The following is a 21,469-nucleotide window of genomic DNA, read 5'->3' as shown; positions in this document are numbered from 1 at the left end:
GGGGATGGGGGAAGGTCTCCAGTATTTTATAAGGGTGGTGATGGGGAAAAAAATCACCCAAAACTAATTGAAATAAGAAAACTCGCAAGTGATTTGTAAATTAGAGCCTCTAGTTACTAAAATGCCTAATTAATTTTCCTTATTAGATTGCTCATAACATTAAAACATTACTTTCTCTGAAGTATCACAGTAGCAAATACTGAGATAGCCTAGATAGATCTTTTAAGTAGGTTGCATTGGCTGGAAGAGTTGAATTTTGTTATCAATAGTGGAAAAAGAAAAGGTAATTGAAAAGGTTTCTTGTGCTTTGGAAATGCCTTCCAAATATTCATTAAACATTTAAGCAACTAAATTTGCAGAATATGTTCCTGACATTGGCACTGGTTCTGTGGTATTTCTCTCATCAGATGGAAGTACTGTGTGTTATGCAGAGTGCATTCATGCATAAACAATATCATTTTCATAAATTAAAACCTCCCCTGCAGAAGGAACATCTGTGCCTGCCTTTGAATAAAAGATGGTGGCATGTGAGTTGCCCCTTGACTGACTAGAAGAATCCTTGTATTTAGGAGGAAGGTGCGTAACCAAAAGGCAAGCAAGCCTGGGTCAGCTTTTTCAATTATATCTGAAAAATCATCATTCATTTATCCCCCTCGGCTTATCTAGGGCACCCTTACCTATATTGCCACTGACTGGGAAAGGTTTATGGGTGCTTGAAAAGTTGCCTTTTGCGTTCTTTCATTTCAGATTCAGCAACAGTTTTTGCGTGTGGAGCTGCAGGCTCTGGCGAAATGCAGGGAGATGCTGCAAAATGCATCAGTCGGCGTCGCAATTAAGTTTTAGCATGTTTTTAAGGCGGAAGCCTGGCAGCAGGGGCTGCTGAACTGCTAGGGCAGGTTTGCTATGCTTACACGTTGGATTTCCGTAGCTACAAACACCTTTAAAATAGACGCCAAAAGCTTGCTTTCTCCTGGGGAAAAAAATGCCCTCATCCATAGGAAAGCTTGTTTACTTTCTGCTGGGTTTAGCTGAAATATTTATGAAATACCCCTGCTTTGCGACAGGCTTCATGTAAAGTATTTCAGTAACGTCTTAAATCTGTTTCTGACGGTCGGAGGCAAAGACCTGTTGATAATTGTTCCCGGTCATTAGGGGAATTGCTCTCCCGCAGGTTGTGTCTCCGGTTTTCTTAAGCCTCAGAATAATCAGCGAAGATTAAAGGAATACGTTTCCCGTCTGCAAAGGAGAAGGGACGATCAATCGATAGCGCGGGTCCAGGTCTGCCTTGCGGGGGGAAGGCGCACCTGCTGCCCAAGCGCGGGGACCGAAGCGCCCGCTCCCGGTGTGCGGGTCCCGGCCGGGGCTGGCTGCGGACACCCGGGGGATGGCTGCGGACACCCCGGGAATGGCTGCGGACACCCCGGGGCCGGCTGCGGACACCCCGGGCCGGCTGCGGACACCCCGGGGATGGCTGCGGACACCCCGGGGCCGGCTGCGGACACCCCGGGGCCGGCTGCGGACACCCCGGGGATGGCTGCGGACACCCCGGGGCCGGCTGCGGACACCCCGGGAATGGCTGCGGACACCCCGGGGATGGCTGCGGACACCCCGGGGCCGGCTGCGGACACCCCGGGGATGGCTGCGGACACCCCGGGGATGGCTGCGGACACTCCGGGGATGGCTGCGGACACCCCGGGGCCGGCTGCGGACACCCCGGGGCCGGCTGCGGACACCCCGGGGATGGCTGCGGACACCCCGGGGCCGGCGGGCAGAGCCGCGGGCGGCAGGGCCGGCACCGGGAGCCCGGCAGGGCCGCACCGGCAGCCGCAGCTCCCAGCGAACGGCGCTCCGGCCCCGCTCCCCTCGTCCAACAAATCAGCATTGCAAATAGCCGGGTCTATCTGTAAACAAACGAACGCCACCCCCCACCCCAGGCCCGAGCACTTCTCAAGGTAAGTAAAGAACCCGTGTCCTTTTTTTTAGACCAATTTTATTCTACAAATAATAAGTGTTGCACCTTTCATGAGCTATCCGAATAAAACAATAATCCCATAGGAATTACTTACACTAAGAAAAAAAATCACATTTAAGGAAAAATGCAACATTCGACCAAATGTTCAATACTATGTTGTTGCCAAAGGATGGATTTTTTTTTCTAAAATCCCAGTGTGCATTACACCATAATATACAGGATTACAAACAAAATTACAGTACAGATTGATTCCAGTTGAACCAGCGTTACATTTCAAACAGCACTTATTCTGGACTGCATTGTACATGCAATAGCTATTGTTCTAATTACGGATTAAATGGTTTGAATTTGTTTCAAGCTACCGTACTAATCGACTACAATAGGTATATAGCCCGACTTTAACAACCTGATTAGATTTCGGTTCAGATTTATAAGATGAGCATATGACAACCACGGATTGTGTGAACGTGTATAAAATCATGCATTTATAGCGCCTGGAAACATTAACATCTTCAAGTTATCTTTAAAAAAAAAAAAACCAAAAAACAAAAAAACAAACAAACCAAAACAAACAAAAAAAAATCCAACAAACCAAAAACCACGGAATGCCAAGGGGTTCAAAGACTAAAAAGAAACAGTGCAAATTGTATGTGATAGTCAAGCAGCTTTCGATTTAAAAAAGGTGTTGGCATTTGCTTATAATCTTTATATACAAGTTTGTGCAAGTAATGTGTTGAAATGATATGTTTTAATAGAAAATAAGTCTATCGTTCTTATATCTTCTCAAGACCTAGGGGATCTGGTTCTTATTGTACGGGGTAAAGGAAAAAGAAATTAAAAAAAGAAAAAGAATGAAAAAAGAGACTTGGATAGGAAAGAAATCGCCCGGATTGTGCATTTTTTTTTTTCTTCTTCATCTATTTGAAAAGGAAAGAAGTGCTAAGGCAACATAACTTCTCTAAGCACTTTTCTGCTGGTTTAAATTAGTTAAATCATTTTGTATAAATTAGATATAATTCTACCTTTCCAATATGTATAAAAATTGATGAAGCTGCATGGTTTAAAATAGGAAATTCACGTTATAAAAAGTCATTAAAAATTCTGTACAAAATCACAACAAAATAATTCAGCATGGGAAAGGTAACAAGTAGTAAAACGTTGGTTGAAAAATATAGATTTCATATATATTTTGTAATTGGCCCATCGCTAGTTTAAAAATTGCATAGATCCTAATTATTGCTTGTGATTTTGTTATCCCGATCAGGTAATTGACGCGATCCCAATGCCCCTACCCCAATTTACAGCGTCGCTCCGAGGAGCGGCAGCGCGGACAGCGGGCGAGCGGGCCCGGGGCGGCGGCGGGACCCGCCGGGCCGCCCGCTGTAAACAAGGCGGTGGCGGGCGGCGGGCGCGGCTCCCGGCGCTCCCTGCGGCCCGGGCCGGGGGCTCAGTCGTGGAAGATGGCGTTGAGCTGGGCGCTGAGGACGCGCTCGTGGTGCGGGTGGCCCTCGTAGGGCGCCAGCCCGTCCACCGGGATCTCGCAGCGGGAGGCGGCGGGCGGGAAGATGGCGGCGTGGGCGGGCGCGGCGGCCAGCGCGGCGGCGGCGGCGGCGGGGTAGTGCATGGAGAAGGCGTAGCTCTTGTCGAAGTCGGCGGCCGGCTCGTGCTTGAAGGAGAAGTTGCCGTTCACGCTGAGGGGCGGGCTGAGCGGCCCGTCGAAGGCGGGGCTGGCGCCCTCCGCCAGCCCGCTCTCGAAGAAGGGCTCCAGCGCGGCGCCGTAGGCGTGCGGCGGCTTGAGGTGGAAGAGGTGGGAGCTGTCCATGGTGCCGTAGGGCGGGCTGGGCAGGCCCGGAGACTGGTACGGGTAGGGATGCGCCGGGAAGGGCGCGCCCGCCGCCGCCGCCGCCACGTGCGGAGGCACCTCCTGGCTCTGCTCGGGGAGGAAAGTCCGCGGGTTGAGCTGCAGGCAGCCGGCCACCAGGTTGGTGGTGGGCTGCGACAGGCCCTTGCAGAGGGTCTGCACGAAGGACACCAGGTCCGGGCTCTTGCCCGAGCGGAGGATCTCGGAGAGCGCCCAGATGTAGTTCTTGGCCAGGCGCAGGGTCTCGATCTTGGAGAGCTTCTGCGTCTTGGAGTAGCAGGGCACCACCTTGCGCAGGTTGTCCAGGGCCGCGTTCAGCCCGTGCATGCGATTGCGCTCCCGGGCGTTGGCCTTCATACGCCGCAGCTTGAAGCGCTCCATGCGCGCCTTGGTCATCTTCTTCTTCTTGGGGCCCCGCCTCTTGGGCTTCTGGTCGTCGTCTTCCTCCTCCTCCTCTTCCTCCTCCTCTTCGTCCAAGTCGTCCTCCTCGTCCTCCTCCTCTCCGTTCCGCAGGGAGTCCTCCTCGGCCTCGGCGTGCAGACCCTCCAGGTCCTCCTCCTTCTTGTCCGCCTCGTGCTCCTCGTCCTGGGAGCTGAGGCACTCGTCCGTCCAGCTCGGGGGGCCCTGCGGCTGGGACTCGCCCATCAGCCCGCTCTCGCTGTACGACTTGGTCATGGTGAGCCTCTGCATGGCGGAGGGGACAGAAAAGAGACGTGTCAGCACCAGGAGCAGCGACCGTGGCCACCCGCGGGGAGAAGTTGCCCGCGCTTCGCTCCCCGGTCCCGCCGCCCCCTCCCGAGGGAAGCCCTGGATTCCCCACCGTGCCAGGGCAAACTTTTAATTGTCTCCGCGTTTCTGCCTTGTAATTAAGTTGACATATGTTCAAATACCATTATGTAACTCGCCGATATTAGCGGGCAATATAAGCAGATTATGCGTGCGGGAGTCAGCCCGGGCGGCACGACGCAAGCGGACCAAGAGTGGGTTGTTTTGTTTTGTTTTGCTTTAGAAAAAATCCTCAAACATTTTTGCCGAATAGAGGAAGGGGGAAGGAGGACACACGCGCACACAGGGCACCTGCAGGGACGGCTGGCGCCTGTGTCGCCTGTCCCCGCCGCTCTCCGCGGTTCCCCCTCGCCGCATCCTTGCGTGGGGCTTGTCCGCCCCAGCGGGCACCGAGCCCCTGCTCCCCGGTGCCGCCTCCGTCCGCAGCACTGTCACCGGGCTGCGCGGCCCCTGCCCTGCCCCTGCCCCTGCGGTAACAGGTGCGGGACTGGCCCCGGCTTCCCGTCTCCGTCGTCCCCTCTGTTGCAAACGAGCATCGGTTCCCCGCTTCCCGTGCGGGGCTGGGACAGCTCCCCGGTAGCGTCGGGCGCACCGGGAAGGAACAATGCCGCACGGCCGCCGAGGCACAGCCTGCGCCGGGACCGCGGCGATCGCGCTCGGGGAGGAAGGGAAGCCCAAAGTTCGGAGGTGCATCGGTGGAAGCACATTAACATATCTAACATGCGGCTGTACAAACGGATTTAAATGCGTGCATGGACGCACACACACATTTACATATATACATATATAAATGTACACACACACGTACGTGTGTATGGATGGATACAGGTGCGCCCGCACACACCAGCAGGAACGACAAGCGACAATAAAACCTGAAGCCGTTCCGGCAGAGGAATATCCCGTCCGCCCCGACGTCGCAGGGTCCTCTCCCACCCCGGCAGAACCCTTTTCACCGGGGATAACACACGGTTTCCCATTACCTCCGTCGCTCAGCCTCTCCTGCGCGGTGACGGTCTCATAACCCCGGCACAGCTGTCCGTGCGAGGGCGCCGCGCGTGTGTGCGTGTGGCGTTTATTTCCCGAGGTTGCCCGGCGCCGGGCTCCCCCCGTTATATAGCGGGACGGAGGATGCGCGCCGGGGGGCCGGCACCGGGACCCGGGCCGCGCGCGCCCGCCGCGCCCCGCGCGCCTGCGCCCCGCCCCGCGCCCCGCCCCGCCCGGTGGCACGCGCCATATGGCCGCCCACGTCAGGCGCGCGGCGCCCCCCCCACGTGACGCCCCTTATTTGTATGCGGCCTCGCGCCCGCCCGCGGAGCCGCCACGCCCGCGCTGACCCGCGGGCCGCGCCATCTGTCACCAATGACACCGCCGCCACCGCCACCGCCACCGCCACCGCCACCGCCACCGCGCCGCTCCGCACCGCTCCGCGCCCGCCGCCGCCCAGCCCCGGCCCGCGGAGCCCCATTGTTCCCATTGTTCTGGGGTGCGGCCACCGAGGGTCCCCGCCGGCCCCCCCGTTACATCTCCTCACGCGCGCCTCTGGCCCCCCGAGACTCCCGGTCCCCGTCCTTGTCACAGGCCCCCTCCTCTTTCCCCGGTTTGCGCCGGTGCTGGGGAAAGCGGACGTCCCGGGGCTGTGACACTCACACACGCACACACACGCGCGCACACACACACGCACACGCACACACACACACACACGCACACTCACACACACACACGCACACACACACGCACACACACGCACACACACGCACACGCGCACACACACGCACACACACGCACACGCGCACACACGCACACACACACATACACGCACACACACACACACCTGCCGCCCTGTCCGAACGCCCGGAGCAAACGCCAGCCCGCTTTTCCCGGGTTTTCGGTGGGAATGCTGCCGGTTAACGGAAAGTTTGGAAGAAAGACGCCGAGTGGGGCGGCTTTAGAGTCTTCAAATGTCTCGGCGGAGTTTGCAAAGGCCGCCAAACCTTAGGGATGCGCTTTGAGGAGGGATGTAACCCCCTCGCATGATAGCTGTGCTACCGGCAGGCGTTATCCGGATATTTATTCAATAAAAATAAAATTATTTTCACCTCTTGAGGATTTAATTGCGGAACAAATCATTCTCCCCTGAGGAGATGGATTTGGAAGATAATTTTCCAGGTCGGGTTATTTCTAAAATGTTTCTCTCCTGTTGGTGACCTACATAGCCCGGGGCAGCAGGAGGGGACTCCGGGGATGTTCGCCTTGTCGGTAATCAAATACAGAGGGCAACCGGCTACTTTTTGTTCCGCCGAATCTGGCCGGTTCTCGGTGGGAAGCGAGGGCCAGCAGCGCGGTGTGCGCCGGCAGGTCCGGCGGGCGCGGCTGGAGCGGGGCACCCGCGGGTCCCGGCGGCTGCGGCCCTTCCCTGGGGCACGGAGGGGACGGAAGCGCCGCCGCAGACCCACCGATGGATGGCCCCTGCCCTGGCCACCGATGGATGGCCCCTGCCCTGGCGAGCCTTCTCCGGCCACAGAGGCACCCCCGGGCCGGGGTCCGGAGCATGCCCGTTCCCTGGGCGGCTGGGCCGGGCTGGCAGCCCCCGAGAGAGCGCGACCCCATTAACGGGAGTTGCTGGGGCGGCCGCGCTGCTGGAACGGACAAGTTTTGGAGGCAGTGAGGTTCAAACAGGTTTGGAGCGTGCAGGAGAGACGTGGGTCTGGTCCAGCCCTGTCTAGATTACTGGAAAATGTCCCTTTGAATGACTCTGTCTGGGAAGACGCCCGGGAATGTGGGCACTGGGGAAACACTAGGCAAGAATATTGGGAGGAGGACACTGACAGAAAACTGCATCTCGGGGAGCGGTGAGAACTTTGGGGTGCTCGTGTGCTTCTGAGTGTGATGAACACAGTCATCTTCCCTGGGAGCAAGATAAAATCAACACGTTGTCGATTGGCAGGTAACTAGAGAGACAAATAAAGAAGCAGGCAGTCGGACAGAGGGGCTTAAACCCGGCGGGCCCGGCTCGTCCCACCCCAGTCGGTGACTGACGAGGGTACCGGTGGCCGGGCCCGCAGGTGCGGGGCGCTGCTCCGGTGCCGCCCGTCGGGGCCGGGGACGAGCGCAGCGCTGCGGGGGCCCGGGGCTCTCCGCCGTTCCGCCTTCACCTTCCCGCCCTTGCCGGGGCTTCGGCGCTGCTTCTGCTCCCGGTCCCGCAGGCAGCCGGCTCTGCCTCCCCTACTCGGGCCGTCCCTGGCTCAACGGCTCCAGTTTCCCACCTTCCCCGTTCCTCCTCTTCCCCCAGCCGCTTGATTTTATCGCTCCAAGCGTGCCTATTTTTTTCTCCCTGACCTACAGACTCCTCCTTCTCCATCTGGCTTCTAATTCGGCTTCTGTTTATTTTTCCTCCCGAATCCTTTGATTCTCTTTTCTCTCCCTATTATTTTTTAATGATTTAAATTTTTTTTTCCTTTTGTCTTTTCTTTTCCTTTTCCCTTTATTTTTTTTCTTTATTCTCTCTTTTTTTTTTTTTTTTTCTTTCCTTTTCCTTTTCTTTTTCCTTTCTGCCCCCCATCCCTCCCTCCCTAGCTGGCTTCCCGCCCCCCTCCCCTCCTCCCGCGGCGCGGCACGCGAACCGCACGCGTCCCAACAACGCTCCGTCCGTCCGTCCGTCCGTCCGTCCGGCCCCGCTCCCGCCTCAGCTGCCGCCCCCCGGCGCTGGCGGGAGGCGCTCCCGGGGCCGCCGCTGTCCCAGCCGGGAGCGAGGGGGGCTCGCTGCCGGGGGAGGCAGCGCTGTGGAAACGCCTTACAGTTGTCCGGAGCGCGAAATCCGCTCCCGACGAAATCTCTTGGGTTTGCGGCATTATCTTAATTAAGATAATTGATTCATATTGCACCTGCGAGAGTGCGGGGAAAAGATGCCTCCCCAAATAGCTTGGAGCTATTGGAGAGAGGAAGCCGCGCTTACAATTGAGCGAGTGATTTACTGCCCGGGTAGCCCGGGCTGCTCGGGCTCTCCTTTCGCTGCCAGGCTTCCCGTTCTCCCTCTCCAGAGAGGCACACACGCAAAACAAGGAGGTTATCCTGAATAAAAAACAGAGAAGGGAAAACGTCTCTGCCCGCTGTCCCTGTCGGTCTGTCCCTCCCCAGGGCACGGCACCGCGGGGCCGGAGCCCATCGGGCTCGGGAAGGGCCCGCTCGGGTCTGCCCGCGGCGCTGCCCCGCTCCCCAATTCCAAAGGCTGCGGGGACAGCAGGGCACGGGAGGGGAGGGCAGCCCCACCGCCCGGATCACCCCGAGCCGGGGCCAGCCTGCCGCGGGAATCGCCGCGGGAGAACCGCGCCCTGGATGAGCCGCGCCGGTACCGGTTCGGTGCCACCGGCGTGAGACCGCTCCGCGCTTCGTAGCGTCTCTCTAGGACACAGTGTACATCTGGGCTCCAAAACTGGTACGGCTGATTAAGGTGCCTTTTCTGCTCTTTCCCCCCTTAAAACTCAGTGTATTAATTTTATTGAGCCTTTCCCTGCTAGATAAACGCTGTTGTTATTTTAATTCTATAAATGTAAACTTCTATTTAGTTAATGGAAAATACATCACCACTGAGGTTTAATTATCAGCTTTTTAAATTACTCTTTTAATCAAGTGCACACAATTATGAAATCACAATAGATTTAAAAAATAATTCAAATTGATTAAAAACAAACAAATCGGAGAAGTACGTACCATTAAAGCAAATGTCTAAATTGTATTGGTAGGCCGGCTACCTCCTGAGCTACAGTTGAAATAGCGTCAGCACTCTGCTATCGGTGTCAAACCACCTCTGTCATTAGGAAAAAGGATTCTTATCAGAAGGGATTTAGATGCTGTTGTAACTGCAAAACCTAATTATTTTTGATCCAGGCATTTACCCCCAGAGTCCCACCTTGTTTAAATAAAGTGTTTTCTTTCCTCTTGAACAAATGCATTTCCATTTGAATTAAATATTGATAATTTGACCTTTTAGTTCCTTTAACTAATCAAAAGGAAAAAAAACATCCAAATGTAGATCCTAGTGCCTTGCCCTAGTGGGTCTTTCCGCTTGAATAGACACTGAGATTAAATGAGTCAAACTTCCTCTTTCATTGCACTCTCTTTGCACTAATTGCTTATGCAAAAATGCAGATTTGTATTAATTAGTAACTCCACTGATTAGTTCGGTGGTATTTTCACGTAATAAATCATGCTGCAGACACGATTTTTGGCACATCCCCAGTAGTGGCTCAGGATGCAATAAGTTTTCCATATTAAATAAAATCTTAGCCTAAATCTACCTTTTCGTTGCAGGTACACTGTGTACCACCTGCTGTACGCACCTGCTACGGGAAATTACCTTCTGTCCCTGGCAAGGCTCTTTCCTTGATAATGCACTCCTCTTCACAGGGTGTAGACTTTAAAATGGGACACGTGAATCACAGAATCAAAGAAGGAGAGAAATCTGATGTTATTTTTAACCCTTTCAAGTGAATAATGTTAATTTTAAAGGAGATGAAAGATACATGTATCTATGTAAGATACACCAATGTAGATTTTTTTTCCTTTTCTTTCCTATGCCCGGCCACATTATTCCCTTTTACAGCATCACTCACTGCATGCCCAAATTATCAAACCCAAGCCCATTTTTATTTTGTACATTTCTTTCTCTTTCCTCGAGCTGCAGAGGCTGAATTTGTACAAATATCACACTAGTTAACTGGAGCCCACATCTCAGTTGGATACAGAGGCCTCAGCAGCAACAAGGCTCCACAGCATCTCTGATGGTATCTACACAGTCCCAAACCCATCCCTGCTTGCTTGTATCCTGAAACCTCTATAAAAATCTCTCTAGATCACACACAGGCTGATGCACAGCCTCCAGCAGCTGAGATCTACATGTGAAAAATCTTTCCCAATTCTTTCTAAAATCATCCTAGACATTACCTTTCTCCTGGTTCCCTGAGACTGAGTGCTCTATACTTCACACTGTGTCCTCAAGCAAGGCAGCACAAGGCATTGTTGTGATATTTGCCACAACAAACAATGTCAGTTGGTGCAGTGCTTGTTAAAAAGAATATGAGGCTCCAGAGGAGCATAAAGGATGATGACACTGGTGTCATTTCCTTACAGGTGATACTTTCCAGGGCGGATCCTGACCAGTCTTTTTTTCCTTTCTGATAAAACTCTCCCTCACTTAAGCAGTGCTGTTGCCACAAACACACTTGCAGGATCTGGCCTTTGGCCTCAGTCTAAGGGGTACAATGGGGTGGAAGAGCATCAAACACAGGTGCCAGCAGATTATCCAAAGCTTTGCTGAGATTAAAATCTTGTCTCAATATGAGTTATTGCATATTCTCTAAATAGAAATCTCCTTACTGGTGGCTTTAAAAGGTGGCTTTTTTTTTTCCTCTGAGAGAAAATAGCAGTTGAACCCCAGGCTGTGCACATAAAAGCTTATGTGTTTGTTCCCTATGGCCATCCAATCTGAACATTTTGCCAACATTTTGCACTTCCTAGCAAAGCTACTGCTTCTGTTAGTGTTCCTTTACTGAAGAAAGTTAAAGCAAAAACACTCTTAAAGGGTTATACACAAAAATGGTCCTGATTAATCTCAGAACATGGTTACTTGTTTAAGCAATATCCTGAGAACAAAACAAGAAAGGTTAAATCAATGATCCACAGGGATGGAAAAAGAGATTCAAATAATCATTAAATCTTATTACGTAATGCGGCTTTGTTTTTACCTCTTGGAATGAGTTCACACCTGGATCTGTGCTTTAAGTGCTCCACAGTGAGCTGGGCACAATGGAGAATCATTTCCCATCACAGAACAGTGTAACTCCCACAGCTGAAACTCTTGCTAAGCACTGTAAGTGTTTTTGAGGATATTCTGAGTTATACACATCACCACATTGTAAGGGATTGCCTTCCTTTGCCGTTCCTGTCATCGCTCCCCTTTTACCCCCCTGACTGTCACTGTCAGCTCACAACATTGTGTGAATGCCTAAGAGTGTGTGTCACCACATGTGACTGCTTCTCAGAGATGCTCCTGGGACATTAACCATCCCAGCTATGGGTGTGACTATCCCAAAACTACACTGACATGATGTTCTTCTCTGTTTCTTGAGGAGATGTCTCAACCTCTAATCCACAAAGGACAGGATAAGCATTAGATAGCACACTATGTTTTCCCTCTTTCACTGCAAAGATTCACAGAAAAGATGCTATCTTGTCATCAAAAAAAGCTATATCACTTCCTGCAGAGTGTGGTTTTATTGCCCTTCATTGTCTGGAGGAAATCTTAAAATTCACCTACAGGAGGTATGTACATATATATGTATATACATACCTATATATTTCAGCCCTAGGGCTGAAACCAAGCACAACCTAGACATAAATAAACTGCAGTCATGTCCCAAGGGCTTTCAAAGGCAAATGTCCATGAGGACCAAAAATATGTCCAAACCCCAAAATATTTTATTGTAAGTTCTTGTGCAAAATTAACTTTCTGTGATATTTCAGGAGGGAAGATGCAAGCCTTGTTGAGGTGCTCAGTGTCAGAGAACTGATGGCTGTGACTCTAAGTGACTGTGGGAGAAGTGTGGACAAGGAATGGTCTCCACACTGTAGCCTGTCAGGGATCCTTTGGAAATGCAGCAGCTAAGGATGTTCTGGCTGGAGTAACCTTGCAGAGGCATCCTTAATGCTGAGCTTTAGCCCAAAGCTCTGGGTGGGACTGTTTCTGGGGTGCTGGGACTGAAGCTGTGTGCCACAATGCACAATAACTTCTCTCATGTACCACGTAGATCTTTCCTGTTAATTTGTGATGACTCGTGCCTAGGAAAACATTTCTCTTTGCAAATCATCATCTGATCCCAGAGATGTATGCCCAGTGTGTCCTAAAATCCTGTAGCTCTCTCATCTTGCTTAGTCCTTCTGTCAGAGATGTTTCTCAGTGCTGAACCTTTGCTTGGTTTATGTGGATTCCCAAGAGAGGAGGAACACGCTTGTAAATCACTGTTTTCTCTACAACTGAGCTCCAGTTACATGCCACTATGATAATATAAATATTTACTCATTTTGTCCCTCTTCACCCTCGCAAATGGATAAGAGCATCTGGCCCTTTCTTAGTAGCCTATTGTGAGTTTGCTAGAGCATCCAGTTGTTTATGCTCACTTGAACAAGAGAAATAACCCTGCTCTCCACTGCTTTGCAGAGTGGGGTCACTGCTGAAAGGGGGTGTTAACCTCTCCTTCCAACAGGAGTGGGGAATTGTCACCTGGTCACTCTTCAGGTGTCTTGCAGATCTGTAGTTCACAATTTCCCATGTGAAGCAGTGGAGAAGAAATCCATGATTTCTGTATTTCTGTATGTTTATCCTCAGACTTCATGCTGTGTTATTTACAGAATCTTTTTGACAACACAAAAAACTTAAAAAGCCAATGACAAGACAATGGAGAATGAGATCTAGCATTTTTAAAACTGACTTTTAAAAAGCAGTGGAAGCAGAAATACAGAGCATAACATTAAGATGTATTTTCAAAGATCTATTTCAAACTATCATCTGTTGTTCTTCTGTATCCATGTCACCTCTAGGTAGACTGATGCTCTGTAAAACTATCAGTAAAGAGAATGACTACATATTCTTTCCAAAATTATTTTAAGGGTTGCAGTTGTCCAGAATTGAAACGCAACTTTCAGTAGGTTGTTTCTTTTTGTTTGGTTTTCTTTTAAACTGGGGGGTTCGCAACAGCAAGAATCCCTACTTCTGATAGATTTGTACTTGTAAAATGATTTATTATTGAAAAGGGTTGGCAATTTCAGCTGGTGTCAGGTTTACTCTATCTCAAGTAATTTATAGTCCATTTCCTCTACTGTAGATCCACGGGTAGTTACAAGTTTCTTGGATCACCTTGATTTCCAATTTTCTGTTGCAAGTTTGGGGCAGCTCGTTCAGTGGTGCTGTGAGCAGACATCGGGAGCTGTGAGCAGGAGGGAGCAGCAGTGAGGAGTCAGCCTGGCCAGGGGTGGGCAGCCCCGCTGCACTCCCGCCCTCGCGTTAGGGGCTGAGGAAACGAGCCCGAGGGGGACAGCTCGGTGCATGCAGCACTCGAGGGCTCAGTAAAGGCCAGTGCAGGGCCGGTGTCACCTGTGCAGCTGGGGAAATGTAACAGCTTGCTGCTGCTCAGGAGGAGAAGGCTCACTCCCTCCGCCTACTGCTCTGTTTCTCTCTTCCCTTTGCTCTTGTTGGTGGGATCTGCTCCATCCCCTGATACAGATCTGGTGTCGTGGGACTCAGCTTAGAAAACTCTTTTGTCACTGAACTGGCTACATTGGCTCTTAGAAGACCTGACAAACACCTTCACAATGCAGGATAAGAAGCAGAAGCACACAGCCAGGAGAGAATAAGGACAGGGAGAGAGGGGGAAAAGGAGCAGATGGAGACCCTCACTTTTTCTGCTGCAATGTGGTTCTGCATTGAGCCATCATGACTGGTGGCACTGCACCATTTTCTGCTCCTTGTTAAACAGTCTGGGATGGATGTGCTGAAAACACCATCACCAGGCTAGATGGACCTTTGATCTGGCCCAGTATGGGACCACATCACATTTACAGTATTTTGTACTTTTTCTCATTTTTAGCTTTGTAGGAATGGCAGAAGGGAAGTCCTGCCTATCCTAGTTTGGGTCTCTGAAAAAATGATCCCTGAGAGGTTTTCGGTGAAGCTGAAGTCTCCCTGGATGGCTTAAGCCCATGTCATCCTATCCATTGCATTGTCCATCTGCAACGTGTTTCATTCTCACTCCAGGTTAACCCCAATGTGTCACCTGTGCTCATCACCCTGAAGGACAAACACACAATCCTTCTTAGTTCTGCATTTTCAGTTTGAAGAGATGGCAGCTTTCATTTATCTGGCCAATAGAATTGTTTTAGTCAGCAACCAAACTAGCAAAAATATATCCAGCCAAATTCTGATGTTCTCTAAGACCAGGTTGGAGGGAATTCTCTAAAAGGATTCACAGCAACATTTGGGAAGAAACAGACAAGAGTCCACATCAGACTCAGAGAAGAAGGCATTCAGTGTCCATCTCTAGTGGCACAGGACTTCATGCATCAGCCATCAGAAGTTGCTTCTAACAGCCTTAGGGCTAACATTTATTTGAGAAAAAAAAATAGTATTTTCTATGAATTCCTTTTACAAAGGATTGAAATTGTTAAATAGACTTCATGCTAAAGGCAACTTAAGCAAGGCTTTACTTTGTTTTCTTTCTAGTTAGAGAAGAGAGAACATATTTTCATTTCTTTGCATTGAGATGCAAACTAGAGATGTTATTCTTGACCATTATGGTGAGGTAGTTTACAAGAGACTGAGAACAAGACATACAGACATTAGAATATTAAAGGGAGCATAAAAGAATTGATCAGATATTTTGCTTCCTACAGGCAACAGAGAAGAAATGGAGCACCTGCTGGAAGTTCATTTGTATGTATTACTGCTGTGGTGGAGAGATGGATGGCCGTGGGGGCAGAGCTGTGCAGATGAGTGGGAGGAGTGGGGGAGGCCGTAGAACAAGGTAACTCAGAGCCATTTCTGTGCTCATTTGCCTCCTGCATTCCCAATCAACTTCCAAAATAAATTAGAGAAGATGAAGAATATCTCCAACTCACACCAGCTGCCAGTTGCCTTGCACAATTAAAATGTGCAGAGAGGTGCTGCTGTGCTCCTTGATCTGCAGGGGCCGTGGGAGCTGACAGCCCTCACTGCTGTATCTGCCTGCCATCCAGGACAATGCCACGCTCACACAGCTCAGAGTTCTGTCTGTGGGTGCTCTGTCCTGCTCTGGAATTGCAGTAATGTCTCAGCACCAATTTGTTTTTTTCCACCTCTGTCCTCTGTTCACATATATAATTCAAAATGGCACAGAGGGGTTGCTGTAAAGTCAGCAATAAAGTGATGATAATGACAGTGACCCTCTTCTCCTTTGCAAAAAATTGCCTGTTTTTTGGGGGCAGAGAAGATGGGGATGTCCTTTTATTGTGTACTCAATAGAGCAAATTGTTATTAGATTATGAAAATAAGAAAGTTAACTCTCCTCAAAAATACTCAACCAAACAAACCCCAAATAAACAAACAAAACCCCTATCTTCACATTTGCATTTATTTGAAAAAAAAATCTTTCTCCCCTATTCTAGACAAGAATGCTCTGTGTGCTCCATTTATTTCTATATAAGTAATTTAATATATAAGTAATTTCGTATATAAGTAATTTCAATCATATATATTTCATATATATGTATATATGTGTGTACTGGAGGATTACAAAGTATGGTACAAATCATACAATTCATACACACACAAAAAAAATTATCTGCCGCTAGATTGCGTCATTCTGTTTAATAAGTTGGCAGAAATCAATATCTATTTTGACATTTCATCTTCTCAGCCCTTCATGTGGCTCGGCTCTACACTCGGTTCCCGCCGGTCGCGCCCACCAGGAGATGGCACTGGAGAACCTGTCCTGCAGAGAGAAGGCAAAAATGCCGCTTCGCAATCCGGCTCTGTGCTTGTGAGCACGAAATAATCCGAAAGGTAGCTCTCCTCCGCAGTATTTGCTTTTAGGAAGGACTTAAGGCTTTGAGTTTTTTCATTTTGTTCTCAAACATGATGAAGAAGAAGCTAAAAGGAAACCAACCACAGCACCCAGTGAATGCCATCTGGGTTTGCCTAGTGAAGCACATTCTATTTTCTCAAGTAAGTCCTACAACACTGATAAGCTTTCAAATAGAAGATTTTATGAGCAAAAAGGCTTTTTCTCATACAATAACAACTTATAACACCCATTTTCTGAATGAACAATCAGTTAATTCAATTTTGAATAGAACTACAATTGTGACTGGAAAAAATGCACTGTAGCAACTTAATGTGGGAACTTTTTTCAAACTTTAATAAAAAATGCAAAGGATTTTCTAGTGACATGAACATTTCCACCTTTTAAACACTTATGTGGTACATACTAAATCTTTCTTTGGATTCTTGAAGCATTTTTCAGTCACTTCATACTCCTGATACAAAATGCAGAACCATGCTTTCAGATAGGTTCCCACTATGGAATGACAGCTGAAGGGATGTACATCTTTCAGATTTAGCAGCAAGAGATGAGCAGAAATTAGCAATATATAATATTTTGGGGAGAAGTCTAGTTACTTAAGAAAATGTAGAGATTACAAGATGGAAACCTGCTCACAATCTCTTTCTCTCCAATAGCTGTTACTTCTCGTGAAGATTGATGAAAATGTCTTCAACACGATCTAAATGTCACTTATGCCTCAGGGTTCACTTCGTGTCTTTTGATGTGTCCCTGATCAGGCTTTGTTTTGGGAGGTGTGATGGTATAGGACCATTAACCGTTACCAGTAAGTGCTAATGTTAATTACATTAAGCACAATCCTCCAGTTGGTCCATCTGTTACTCATTTTTTATGTCTACCTATTATTGTTTGGGGCTTTCTCTGTGCTCCGGGAAGATATCTTCTAGCTTTCTTCTCGGCTTTATTTAAAATATGTTAATTTATGTATGCCTCGATGAAATACTTAAACGCATTTCAAATTTAATTTTCATTTTCTAGGGATTTTTAAAATATTATTTTTGCCTGTGGTTTTAGTATTTAGTTGCGGCATTGCACCTGAATGTATAGCTTAGTAAACCACTACGGCATCTTGTATTTCATATAGTGTGCATCTTGAAAATGATCAGTCATATTTTTAGATGAATTTGGGCAGTTTTCCTCACATTTCAGCGTCACAATTTGTATCTTTGTGTGCAAATTGCATGGGTTTCCGTTTCCCTCGCTGTATTTCCCTTTATTTTTCGGGTAAATTCTAAACTGTAATTTGTATTTTCGGTGTTATTCACCTGCTGCTTTACTTCTGGTAGCAATCAGCCGTGCCGCTGGCTGAAGGCGCAGGGACAGGGACAGGGACAGCCTGCTGATCTCCAGCTCTCGGCCCGCAGCGCTTCGTGCACCACAGCCAATTACTGCAGAGCCACGGACCGACACAGAGCGCTCAGATCAGGATTTAGATAATTGCGGCGTGCTTAAACTGCGGCTCCCGGCTGCTGCAGCCGCCTCCCGAGAGCGGTGCGGGGCCGGGGCAGGAGAGGGAGAGGAGCCGGGGTAGGAACGGGAGCGGAGCCGGGGAAAGGACGGGAGAGGAGCCGGGGAAAGGATAGGGAGAGGAGCCGGGGCAGGGACGGGAGCGGAGCCGGGGCAGGGACGGGAGCGGAGCCGGGGAAAGGACGGGAGCGGAGCCGGGGCAGGGACGGGAGCGGAGCCGGGGCAGGGACGGGAGCGGAGCCGGGGCAGGGACGGGAGCGGAGCCGGGGCAGGGACGGGAGCGGAGCCGGGGAAAGGACGGGAGAGGAGCCGGGGCAGGGACGGGAGAGGAGCCGGGGAAAGGACGGGAGAGGAGCCGGGGCAGGGACGGGAGCGGAGCCGGGGAAAGGACGGGAGAGGAGCCGGGGCAGGGACGGGAGCGGAGCCGGGGCAGGGACGGGAGCGCAGCCGGGGCAGGGACGGACGCGCAGCTCCCGCTCCCGGGCAGGGGGCTCTCGCCGCCCCGGGGGAGGCTCCTCTGCCCGGCCCTCTTCACCTTCGGGTCGCTGAGCCCCTCCCGGACTGCCAGCTCACTGCCTGGCGGCTGGACAACGTTAGCGAAAATCCGAATAACTGGGTTTGGGACGGGTTTAACCAGCTCAGGACAAGTTCTGGAAAATCAGATCTCAGCAGCAGTTTCCTGTGGTGACTTGAGATGTCCTCCCAAACAGTCACATTGGAAAATAATTTAATATCTTTATTATTAACTTCCACCTAAGTCTTGTGTTCCCTCTTATGGGCTTACACTTACAGGTAAACCTAAGGGGACATGATATACTGACCAGCACACTTCTCTTTCCTATCTGTAGGATACTCTGAGGCAAATTCAAGGCTGGGTTTGAATGTTGTATTTCTACTTTGCAGGAATTGTAGGTGATCTTGAGTTTTCTAGAAGTCCAAGAGTAAGCGTAGCACAAGGAGTTAGGGCAGTAGGGTTCACAGATGGATCTCCCCTGCAGTGTTTGGCAAAGTTGCATGAGATCATTGGGGACTGCCCTCATGAATCTGATGCCTTATTCTCAATTTTCAGGCAGGGGTGGTGTTAGTCTGCTTTTGTGAAGGCTTTAGGAGAATATGAGACAACTAGGACTGCAGGATCAGATTTATGTGTTCTTACAAGGTCTCTTCAGAGAGGAGAAAGTGTGGTACAAAATGAAGGTTTCGCCTGAAATTTTGGACAGGTCTCCTGGAAGTTAGGATCAAGATTTGGTTTTGGGTAGCCATACAAATAAATACCAAGTTAGGAAGTTAGGAGAAGCTAATGTGATATTTTTAATTTTGGAGTAATTTTAGCAACAGTTTATTTTATCTATTTAAAGGTTCTAGTTCCAGAGTAGAGAGCAGTACCATGCATTTCAAAGTGCACACAGGGATAGATGAGATATACTTCAAAGCAGCCATGAGTTTCTGGGCTTTGGTAAGGGCTAGTGTTAAGGTTGGAAGTTCTGCAGAAGCAAGTTAAGATCTGCAGGTTACTTTAGACTATTAGATGACGCCTGTTGCACTTAGCTGGGGATCTGCAAAGCTGGATTTAAGGAGTTTAATTTTTCGGGCAGCAGGTGGTGCCTGGTCCCCAGGATGCCGCAGTGCCGGGAGCCGCAGGGCTCGCTATGACTGTGGTGGGCCCGCCCGCTGCTCACCGGGGCTCTCCGCAGCCACAGGGGCTGTCCTTGTGCAAATCGCCACGAAAACCGGCATCTGTTGGAGGAGGGAACTGAGTGTGGCTGCGTTTGAAGCAAATCACGAGCAGAATGGTTATGATAAAGAGTATCAGAAGTTAAAGGACAGAGAACTCTCCCCCTTGTTCTCAGCCAGGCTAAGCTGCTGACACATCCAGCCAGAGCTGTCTCTGAAAAGCAGGACGGGGAATCCAGATCCAGAAAGCACACACACCCAAAGATCAGCGGGTGCTGGGGATTTCCAGGCTCCTGTGGACATCCATGGGATAGACACCCCAAGAAAAGTGCTGAGTACAGTGGTTTCCAGCTCATCTTGCTTGGCCACAGCATCTTGAGATGGGAGTTTGCCCTCAATGCTCTCCTTTCCATTGCCATGAGTTGTGATAATGTTTTCAGACTTGCACAAGAGACTTGGGAGGCTGTGTCCTGTTTCAGAAGGTGACATAATTCATCAGAAGGACAGGGATGTCCTCCTGTGGCAGGCAGAGCAGTGCCCAGCCCAGCACTGGCTGGGAAGCTGTGCTAACATGATGCTCTGCCTTCTCCCACTCTGCCAAGGAAGGGATGCTCAGCAGGGGAGTGTGCAGGACTGGCACTGGCAGCAACAGCAGTGTGAAGCTACAGCCAGGCAAGACAAATTAGGAAATGAAAATCATGAAACAATAGACAGAGCTTTGCTTCCAAAATGTGCCATGGAAATAGATGGGCTGTGAAAGTTTCTTTGTCTCTTCATTCCTCCTGAAGATTTTAATTTTGGATCAGAAAAACAAGCAGAAAGGAGTAGAAGGATACTTTGGTTTGTTTGGGAAGTCTGTAAAGGCACCTTGGATAAATGCTAGCAGTAAGGGACTGAGAATATCACAATGCTTGGAAACAAAAAAGTCATCAGTTATATTTTTTGCTGACTATACCCTGAAAAATAAAAGCAGTGGTGTCACTGGCATGCGGTCCCTGACAGTTGCTGACAGGGCAGAGGCAGGTACCTCTCCTTTGGGGCCACTGGCCATGCTCCCCCTCCTGTGGCGCAGAGCCAGAGGCAGCACCCCGGCATGTCAGCGTGCGGCCAGAGGAGGCGACACCCGACTAGCAGGGACACTCGGGTTCTCATACAGAGAGGGGAGCTACGTCTACAAGCTGTATTCTGACACATGTGTAGTAACATAACACAACACTCAGAAAAGAGAAGGATTTTCTCTGAAGCAGCCTCCACTGGCAGCTGCCATGTGCTGTGTCTGTCCCTGTGACACAAAGCAGGTCCCTGCCCGCGCTGGAGGCAGTGACTCCTGCACACCTTGCAGCTCATGGCAGCAGCTGAGAGCTTGGGGTGTGCTTGTGCCTGAATAGTTGACAAACACAAACCCATATAAATTGTTGAGAAGTTTTAAATCTAAATTTCTATTTAAATCATTCCCTCGTTAATTAGAAATATATTTTATTTTCTGAAAATACTGGTATTACCTTGTCAGAACATAATGGATCTGGGCTCTTGGAAGAAGCCTTACAGCTTTCTTTGACATTGAAAATTTTCAAAATTGATTTTCAAAAATTTTCAAAATTAAACTGTGTTCATTTAGATGCCAACGAGTTGGTTAAAAATATTTTGCTCTGCAATTCCTGTAGAAATTGGATATTTTCCCGATACGTGGTGTTTTCACGGCTGACACTTGGTGGTGCTGCAGCTAACAGGTTCATATTTTTCTGCTGTGACTCGTTCACTCCTCTCCTCCATTTGCCGATATGCTTGGGCCGCCGTCGAGGTCCCAGAGAAAAAACTTTATTCACATTCCTGAGGAGCTACAACCCATTTTTCAGCAGTTCTTAAGTGAATAATAATAACGGAATAACAACAACAACACAGCTGCATTTATGGTGCATTTCCTTTCAGAACGCAGAAGCATCATTCAAGTGAAGAAGTGCAAACACAGGCAAGGCCCTGTAATTATAAGCATCAGCACAGAGAGGAAGCTTCAAAAAGGACCTCGAGAGATCATGGAGTCCATCCTCTGCAAGGAGGAGCAAG

The 21,469-nt window shown here is 49.6% G+C and overlaps 1 protein-coding gene across 2 annotated transcripts; it reads right to left on the bottom strand.

Annotated features, from left to right (window-relative positions):
• Window positions 1-2,577: 2,577 nt before the first annotated feature.
• On the bottom strand, window positions 2,578-5,692 carry NEUROD1 (neuronal differentiation 1). 2 transcript variants are annotated; one of them, XM_059476115.1, is made up of 2 exons: window positions 5,600-5,692; window positions 2,578-4,517 (listed from the first exon to the last, which is right to left on the bottom strand). In XM_059476115.1, exon 2 carries the CDS (start codon window positions 4,506-4,508, stop codon window positions 3,420-3,422), a length of 1,089 nt encoding a protein of 362 aa, XP_059332098.1. In that variant the 5' UTR covers window positions 4,509-4,517; window positions 5,600-5,692; the 3' UTR covers window positions 2,578-3,419. The 2 variants fall into 2 exon arrangements, with proteins under 2 accessions (XP_059332098.1, XP_059332097.1); XM_059476114.1 differs by lacking the exon at window positions 5,600-5,692 and having other exon boundaries at window positions 2,578-4,523.
• Window positions 5,693-21,469: the final 15,777 nt, after the last annotated feature.

The sequence above is a fragment of the Ammospiza nelsoni genome, chromosome 7 (genome assembly GCF_027579445.1).
Source record: "Ammospiza nelsoni isolate bAmmNel1 chromosome 7, bAmmNel1.pri, whole genome shotgun sequence".
Lineage (NCBI taxonomy): Eukaryota > Metazoa > Chordata > Aves > Passeriformes > Passerellidae > Ammospiza > Ammospiza nelsoni.
The sequence above is the reverse complement of the archived record's forward strand: the minus strand, read 5'-3'. Positions and strand labels throughout refer to the sequence as shown.